This window comes from Punica granatum, chromosome 5, assembly GCF_007655135.1.
Source record: "Punica granatum isolate Tunisia-2019 chromosome 5, ASM765513v2, whole genome shotgun sequence".
NCBI lineage: Eukaryota > Viridiplantae > Streptophyta > Magnoliopsida > Myrtales > Lythraceae > Punica > Punica granatum.
The window spans coordinates 6,597,918-6,606,744 of record NC_045131.1 but is presented as its reverse complement, the minus strand read 5'-3'; the positions used below and the strand labels follow the sequence as shown (position 1 = coordinate 6,606,744).

At 40.7% G+C, this 8,827-nt stretch overlaps 2 protein-coding genes across 2 annotated transcripts; both read left to right on the top strand.

The window, feature by feature from the left end:
* Positions 1–255: 255 nt before the first annotated feature.
* Positions 256–2,229, top strand: LOC116207407 (ammonium transporter 3 member 3-like). Its single transcript, XM_031540329.1, has 3 exons — positions 256–940; positions 1,045–1,330; positions 1,641–2,229. Exons 1-3 carry the CDS (start codon positions 353–355, stop codon positions 2,171–2,173), a joined length of 1,407 nt encoding a protein of 468 aa, XP_031396189.1. The 5' UTR covers positions 256–352; the 3' UTR covers positions 2,174–2,229.
* Positions 2,230–3,499: 1,270 nt separating this feature from the next.
* On the top strand, positions 3,500–6,479 carry LOC116206576. Its single transcript, XM_031539341.1, has 5 exons — positions 3,500–3,682; positions 3,784–3,976; positions 4,654–4,848; positions 5,490–5,671; positions 6,027–6,479. The coding sequence occupies exons 1-5, from the start codon at positions 3,581–3,583 to the stop codon at positions 6,330–6,332; spliced, it is 978 nt and encodes a 325-aa protein (XP_031395201.1). The 5' UTR covers positions 3,500–3,580; the 3' UTR covers positions 6,333–6,479.
* Positions 6,480–8,827: the final 2,348 nt, after the last annotated feature.

Genomic DNA, 8,827 nt, shown 5'->3' with positions numbered 1-8,827 from the left:
CTAGTACACATCAACTATCAAGAAAGAACCAAGAGTGCAAAGTTAAGCCTTAACATTTAAAACTTTGGTAATTTAGATTTGTCGATTCACCAAAACAAAAATTAACCTTTTGCTAGTCTCTTTCATTTGTCTAATTTCAATAAATAGTGCCTAAAGCATTGTCGTGACTGAGCAAAATGTCGCTTGAAACTCTGCCTAGCGGAGATTCCCCCTTCATTAGGGCTAAACCTCGGCCGGCCATGTCCCATTGTCCATACATATGCACATGTAACTGTCACATTAGACATCCGTATTCGAGTTCTCTAACGAATATTGACCGATTCCCGGAACCGATTGATCAACTGTGTGTGCTATGGAGCTTCCCGTGAACCTCCTGCCTGACGAGGCGAGCCCCGAGTGGATGAACAAGGCGGACAATGCATGGCAGCTGACTGCAGCGACCCTGGTCGGCCTCCAGAGCATCCCAGGGCTGGTGATCATCTACGGGAGCATGGTCAAGAAGAAGTGGGCGGTCAACTCCGCGTTCATGGCCTTCTATGCCTTTGCGGCTGTCCTAGTGTGTTGGGTCGGTTGGGGCTACCGCATGTCGTTCGGGGACAGGCTGACGCCGTTCCTGGGCCGGCCCGCGACCACACTGGACGAGGGCTTCCTGCTCAGCCAAGCCTTCCTGGGCCTTTTCTCGAACGCGACAATGGTGTTCTTCCAAGGGGTGTTTGCGGCCATCACTGTCATTCTGATCGCTGGGGCACTGCTTGGGAGGATGAACTTCCGGGCATGGATGGTCTTCGTGCCGCTTTGGCTTACTTGTTCATATACTATAATAGCATACAGTATATGGTGCCCTGACGGTTGGCTAGGAAAGCTCGGCATGATTGATTACTCCGGCGGCTACGTGATTCATCTATCCTCTGGAGTGGCGGGGTTCACTGCAGCTTACTGGGTAATTAAGTGTGATCAAGTCATTAATGCGTATGATCGGTCCAGTGAAGTTATTATTATGTGCTTCATTTGTTCATCGAGGAAATTGAACGTTTAATATTGCAGGTCGGTCCGAGAGCTGACAACGACAGGGAGAGGTTACCTCCGAACAACATTATACTAATGCTTGCAGGGGCGGGCCTGCTTTGGATGGGCTGGACCGGGTTCAATGGCGGAGACCCGTACGTGGCCAGTACGGACGCATCCCTGGCCGTCCTCAACACCCACGTCTGTGCTGCCACCAGCCTCCTCACATGGCTGATCCTCGACATCTTCCTCTACGGGAAGCCATCCGTGATCGGTGCTGTTCAGGGCATGATCACTGGCTTGGTCTGCATCACTCCTGCCGCAGGTGACGCAGCTAATTAAGTCAGCCACATTGGTAGATGTATGAAGACCCCTGGATCCTAGTGTTGGATTGCAACGATATCTATATGAATGTCCCGCACATTTGATGATTGAGACGCGAGAGATTTCGTACGACTGATTTACAAAAGCTTATCAAACTTGGAAATTTATAGACGTCGTACTTGAACCTCGCAAGCTTAGGATTATAAATTGCAAGGCGTGTTTAGGCAAATACATATAAATTATACAACATTAGTCGCATAATTAGGAACATGTTCCGGTGCTAACGTGATGTTTGGCGATCTTTGGAACAGGCGTAGTCCAAGGTTGGGCTGCAATCATAATGGGAACAATCTCAGGGAGCGTCCCATGGTTCACGATGATGGTCCTCCACAACAAGGTCGGCCTCCTCCGGCGAGTCGACGACCCAATGGCCGTGTTCCACACCCACGCGGTCGCCGGCACCTTGGGCGGGATCCTAACCGGGTTCTTTGCGGTCCCCAAGCTGTGCCGCCTCTTCTACATGGTCCCCGACTGGGAGAAGTACATCGGCCTCGCCTACGGCCTGCAGAGCGGGAGGACCTCAGCGGGCTTCAGGCAGATGGGGATCCAACTCTGCGGTATCCTGTTCGTCATCTGCCTCAATGTCGTGGTAACGAGCCTGATATGTTTGCTCATTGGGCTAGTCATCCCGCTGAGGCTTTCCGACGATGGACTGAAGTTAGGGGACAGCGTCATCCACGGCGAGGAAGCGTTCGCGTTTTGGGGAGATGGAGAAAGATTGGATGAGGACTGCCCGAGGCACAATAACTCCGTCTACGACATGGAGTTGCCGTCGATGGCTTGAGATGGGTCCTTTGGTCAATGTGTAGTTCTCTAAATGGGATTTCACTTAATGAGAAAATGTTAGATCTTTTTACATCATGAAATTTTTCGAAGTGGGCAAATTTTGATCTCTAGTTATTCGTTCCGCATATCGATCAGCTCAATTTACGACAATATATCGATATAGATATACACGCTCATTGCGAATATGTATATTTTTTAGTAATGATCTTAAAATGCATATGACGGTTATTAATTATTAGTTATTTGCATTTCGCATAATGTGAGAGAATGTTTTTCCTAATTTGAAAGAAATGAAAGGAGACATTAACTAAAAACATAGAATGGATCACTACACGGAAAAAGAAAAAAAGAAAAAAAGAGGAATGTACTAATTACTTAATTGGGAGTTAATACCGTTTCCGTAGGAATTGATGTCGGAAACGTTCCCGGTGGGGGCGGGAAACCGGAGAAAGTATTTATTACCCGCCAAGTCTTCTAGTTGACCCAAACAAAAACAAAAGACACATCAACTACGGTTTTTGTTATTAGGCATTTACATATCTACCCCTGTCTTCACAGAGATTAACGAAGCTGGCCCTCCCCACGATTTTTTTTATTCGACTGAAGTATGCCCGTCATAAGTTTCAATTTTTCAAGAAAAGTAGGATTTAGCATGATAATTCGTTAATTGTTCACTTCGTATGTTTTGTAGAGTCCAAGCTTTATACATCTTTATTAAGCAAAAAAAAAAGTTTTATACAGTCGGTGGTAGTACGGTGTAACTATTGACCTATATTTTTTTCTTGTGCAAAAAGAACATCATTTCATATTCTATTTCTTGATTTCAATAAAAAGCCGTCGTCGCAACTTAAAGGAGTAAAGTTATTATCGACAATTGAGATTTAAATTTCTTCAGAAAATGGATGTTTTCTAAATAAATCTAGCTACTCCTTACTCCGGTATAGATAAATATCATGAAAAGTATTCATAATCTAAAAATATATTTCATAAAAAGGAAATTATCTTCTTTCAATATATCATACTTTCAATTTTGTGAATATCTTTATTACAGCAAATGGCTCTGATTTGAGGATAATTGCAAGTGTGCTAGTTCACTCTACTTTGGGCGCGTGCGAATAAGAGGATCCGGCATTCCTCTTCACAAAATCATGTAATGATTGTTCATAATTATTTTTCTTCTACTTATAAATAAAAAAACAATTTTGAGCTCCAATTATCTCCTCAAGATCCTCAGTGGCATTTCCGTAGTTTCTGTGATTTCAAGGGGCTTAAACTGAGCTAGGACACCCCCCCGCTGCGGTCTCTCCTAAACCTCGGCGTCAGTGGTCGTAGTCTCCTCCTACTCTCCTTCTCGGTCGTGTCTCCGATTTCTCATCTCAAACTCTCTCTTCGTCTCTCCGTGAAAATGTCGAACGGCGGCGGCTTAACTGTGCTGGACGGCTCCGAGCTCAGAGCCTCTGATTTCAATCTCGGCGATAACTTCAGCTCCGCCATCACCGGAGCTCAGGTCAAGCGATTACTCTGATCGCACCGAATCGATCGAATTACCTGCAGTTGAGGTTGATTATAGCATGTTCATCTGTTTCTTGATTACGAAGCTTTTAGCAGGTGATCGGGATAGCGGAGACGAATGCCAGTGTGTGCTTGTACGGAATCTCGTTGCCGGAGAGTCTCAGGCGCTCTGCTCTCAATCGCATCGGGGTGTCAGACGTAGCCAGTTTCTCTACCACGCAGCTTGAGGCAAAACGAGCTATGGAGAAGATCAAGGACTACGTCAATGCAATCGCCGATCATTTAGATGGTAATTCGCGAGTTTTAGTTTGTCCGATTCTATCTGCTTATTGTAGATTGCTGAATGTGCCCAGTTGAGGTGATGATTGGATTCAGTTATAGAAATTTTAATGAACATGACAGAAAAATTGTAGAGCAAATGGATGTGATCGTGTATTGCGTAATATACATCTGCGTTGAGCAATTACTGTTGAGTAGTTCCACAGTACTACTAGGATTAGATCGATTTAGCTAAGGGCGGTGTCGGATTGATTTGCCGACTTGCATTCTGTTGTCTTCTCCTTTTGTTCCGATTGCAATATGATTGTGGAATGTTACTCCGGAAAGAAATGTATCGGGGGAAGATGGAAATATTTCCCTTTGCTTATAGATGTTACAATTATTTACCCAAAAAAAAAAATGTTAGAATTCGTTGCTTCTAAAAAGAATTACCGACTCAAGAAGCCTTGACTTGGTCTTTTTCTTCGCCTTGCTATGTACATTGCTTGCTCTAGAAATATTTGTGATCAGCACTTGGACTTTGATGATACACGATAAAGAATAATCAGAAGGAATTGAATTCTTTCAATTGATGTATGAGCTATAGTCACATGCATGTCGGTAATACGATGGTTGTTATAAACAATTATCATCTTTGTTTGAATTCTTCCTTGTGACTGTCTGCTTATAATTGACTACAATGAACAGATGATCCAATTGTTGCAACGATTCTGGATGGAAGCACACTTCGCCTGTATCTCGAGGATGAAGATGATTTCGCCGTGTTGGCTGAGGACCTCTTCACTGATTTAGATGCTGAAGATAAAGGAAAGATTAGAAAGAAGGAGATACTAAATGCTCTCGATCGCATGGGAGCTCAGATGGGCATCCCTCCTCGTTCAGGTTTCACATTTTTTGTGATTTATACACTCAGATATTATATTTCTGCAAATAAATAACTCATGGTTTCTGGTCTAGATCGCCTTTTCATTTGGCTATGATGAACTTTTATCTCCACAAGAAACTTGATCTGATGATGTAGAGAACCTGAAGCCTGGTCTTTCCGCCTTCCCGATTCTTTAGCACGATTTCACTTTTTATTTGTTTGTTATTTGTTATTTACCTAATTGCCAGGTCTGGATGCTCATTTCCTGCTCTATCAGTACCATCAATCTGCATCTACAATAGGCATCACGTTTTGTGTCATATTTTATATTCTTTATGGTGGTTTCTTCCAGTTTGATAATGCACGTAAATAATTTTTCAAGGAGGAGTACCTTTCTTGGGAAGACATTTTTTGCCTATTGAAGCATGAATATAACCCTGTGCTTGAGCTTAGCCTTTTGTCGACCCTTCTTTTATATTTTTCTATAACAAAAATCTACTGCATCAAGCCATCCACTCCTGGTAGTTATTCTCCATCTTATCACCATATGCCTTCTACAATTTTGTAGCTTACCCAATTTTGGTCCACTTTGGAGCAGAATATTTATTTTGCATCTTAATGTCGTTGATACTTGTTAACAAGCAAGCTTTATTTGCAGAACTTCCGCTGATAGACGATATTTTAAAGAAACATGGAGCTGAAGGAGAAGAGGAAGTGGGCCAAGCTCAATTTGCACAAATACTGCAGCCTGTACTACAGGAACTTGTAGATTATCTGTCCGAGAAGCCCATTGTTTTAGCCCATAATGTGAAGGTTGCCAATGGTTCAAGGATTCGAAAGGTAGTTACATATCCACAGGTGTAACTTATATCGTATTGGTCTTTCTGGTTTTTATGGTTGATTCTCTTGCCAAAATGAATAAAGCCTGGAACCGTGAGAATCTAAAGCAAATGCAACGCAACACCAATAGAATTATGATTATGTCCTCTTCTTTCGATTGGTACAGAAACAAAAGAAATTACTGGTGGGTGGTCCAGCTTCCTGTTGGCCTGTTTCCTTGATAGTTCTGTAGCGAACCCGAATTAAAGACCCTTAAAATTGTTGTCCTATTTTTTGCTCCTGTTCTTCTGAGATTGTTTTATATGAACCTCTTTTAATTTGGGGTGTAATGGTGACCTCTGGATTAAAATTGCAGTTCTTGGAAAATGAGAAGGAATTGGCTAGTCTCACTGAAAAGATGTGGCAGTCTCGGAATGAAGGCACTGATGGACAAGGGACCATAGAACCTGTCCGAACATATCTGGAGAAATTTGGCAAGGAGTTGGGGTTGCCGCCTTCCAAGGTCGATGAATCGGCTGCCCTGTATGATTCAGTATTTGATGTTGTTGCTGCACCAGAGACAGTTGGGAGGGATGAGTTCGGGGAGCTCGTGAAAGGAATCTTGGGAAAATTCGCTCAGCAGCTTGATGCTAATCCAGTGTTCTATGACCCCGAAGAGTGAGGGTTTTTTCAGTTCATCTGGGTCGGCTTTCTTTCCCGATAGCTTCTGCGTCCGAACTTCTGAGAGTGATGTGATTTGTTTTGATATGAATACACACCACACATATTAGCAATGGAATAATATTGATTCATGCATATTTTTTCTTCCCCCTGATATTTCTCCCAATAACAATTTACAGTGACATTGTAAAACGAAATATGATCAAGAAAAACAAAAAACATATCGAACATGGACCCGAGGAATTGGATGAGTGGGACTTATAACAACACCTAACAAGGACACAACACATGAGCCCAAGGAGACCGCGGCCATCAATTAAAACCCTGTACCAGCCCCCATCCGGACATCTTGTCATATAGACCGAATTCCAGATTGTAATTTCTACTGCATTTTAGTAGAGCATCCACAACATTGCTTGCTCTACTGGTCGAGTCTTCTCTAACCATTTTGGCTGAATCTGCGAAACTTCTTATCGTTGTTGTTGCTATGCCTTTTTCATGGACCAAATCAACTAATTCGTCCGTACAAATGGTACCATTTTTCGATTGATGAGAGGGAAAGTAGTGGTAGAAGGGAAGGGGGGGTGGGGGCGGTCCGCGTGTGGAAATCAAGAGGGAATGCGGGGCTGAGAATTTTCCATGCAGCTTCCTCACTTTTGGGCCTATTGGTTTTCCATTTTATTAATTATCAATTGAGATTGGAGATTAACTTTTTGAAAAATTCTTGCACGTGGCACTAAATAAAGTCTCGTGGTGGGATATATACTTTTTTTTCACCCTTTATGTATTGAAACTTGTATTTTAACCCTTAGTATTTTTAATCTTGTTACAATATCACCAAGTCACATTCCAAAATAATCAAATATGTTGGATTGATGATGTATCGCGTGTAGACGCCGACACGTGTCAGAATTACTACTCGACTCTTTAAATGTTTCTACCCGAATCACGACAAACCCGACTCAACTTTTTTGAACCTAATGATTTTTCAAGTAAGTCGATTTAACACAAAAGCTATTCATAATTAAATTGGTTCGGATTTATCAATATGATTCGTAGACTCGGATTACTGTCAGCCATGGCATCCATCATCGCCAGAGAATAGAAAGACAGACTTGGGTTTTCATTTGGAGAATTACAACCGGATGAAACATACATAATCAAGTGAATCAAACGAATGAATTTAGTCAACTTATTATTAAGTTTCATGAACAATTTATGTCCGGCCATGCTCCTACGTGCTAACGACGACCATTGGCGGTTGTCTTTTTGTGCAGTTGACGAAAATCGAAGTTGAACGAACATAGCATGGTGGAACGCAAATTCATGAAACAGCACCGAGATTATGAAAATGAAACGAGATTGTTGTAACAAGGCTCCACATATTTTAAAATATGGAATCTGTAGCGCCCCGTTTGGATTGAGAGAAATTTGATTTTAACTTTAATTTTAACTTTAACTCAACACACTACACAACAAAAACACACGTTTCCCAAGTCAAATTTATAATCGCATCTCATTTGTCCTTTTCCACAATCAAAATTAAAATCAAAATCAAAGTAACTTTAACTCTGAATCCAAACGGTCCCTTAGTTTTTTTATGGGAATCACTATTCCTAAAACTAATGAATTAAAAAAATAAATTAAATTTAGGAAAATGGGTAAAAAAATCTGAAAAACATGATTCCTCTAACCACCATTTACCTCTAACTGTAAATGACTCGCTTATATGTTATCATTCTAATTAGATTTGCTTAAGCGGATTACAAAGATGGCCAAAGCCAATTTATAAATACACAAACTTATTAGTAATTTCATTAGGGTCTTCTTTATTGATGCTTTTATTTTCTCTCATAAAGAAATTTATATCCCTAAGACTATTTGTAGCATAAATGAGCTTTGGTAGACATTGCAATTAGCTTATACCAACATAAATAAACAAAATAAAATTAGCTATATTCAAAATATTTGTTTATGTCAAATGGTCGTCAGCATTGCTGCATTTATCAACAACCAAGACTAAAACATGAGTAGAATATCAAGGTCGGCTGTGACAAGTCATTTAATTGATCAAAATAATTATTGCTTGAAGTCTTTAACAATTACTTGTTGTTATCCATTTAGTTAGATTTGTTTAAGCGAATTATAGAATTGGCTTAGGCCAATATATAAATATATGAACTTACTAGTTTTTTATCAGGGTCCTCTTAACGGATACTTTTATTTTTTCTCCTAAAAAACTTTATATTCCTCGGACTATTTATAGTACGAATGAGCTCTAGCAGACAAGACAATTAGCTTGAACCAATAATACAAAACAGTTTTAGAAAGAAAAATTAACTCGATTGATGAACGGAATATCCTTGAAAATTATCAATTTATCGTAACAAAATGGCAAAATATCCCTCAATATCAAGGAATAGTATAAGGAAATTATTGTTGTAGAAAAGAAAAGTTGATAGAAGGCCCAAAAAAAGTTGAGAAAGATTAACATAG

Bases quoted from the DNA above. Each gene is read 5' to 3' on its own strand.
- LOC116207407 (XM_031540329.1), top strand. From the start codon at position 353: ATGGAGCTTCCCGTGAACCTCCTGCCTGACGAGGCGAGCCCCGAGTGG. The intron at 941-1,044 runs GTAATTAAGTGT...TTAATATTGCAG, and splicing joins GGTTCACTGCAGCTTACTGG to GTCGGTCCGAGAGCTGACAA. The intron at 1,331-1,640 runs GTGACGCAGCTA...TCTTTGGAACAG, and splicing joins CTGCATCACTCCTGCCGCAG to GCGTAGTCCAAGGTTGGGCT.
- LOC116206576 (XM_031539341.1), top strand. From the start codon at position 3,581: ATGTCGAACGGCGGCGGCTTAACTGTGCTGGACGGCTCCGAGCTCAGA. The intron at 3,683-3,783 runs GTCAAGCGATTA...AGCTTTTAGCAG, and splicing joins CCGCCATCACCGGAGCTCAG to GTGATCGGGATAGCGGAGAC. The intron at 5,672-6,026 runs GTAGTTACATAT...TTAAAATTGCAG, and splicing joins ATGGTTCAAGGATTCGAAAG to TTCTTGGAAAATGAGAAGGA.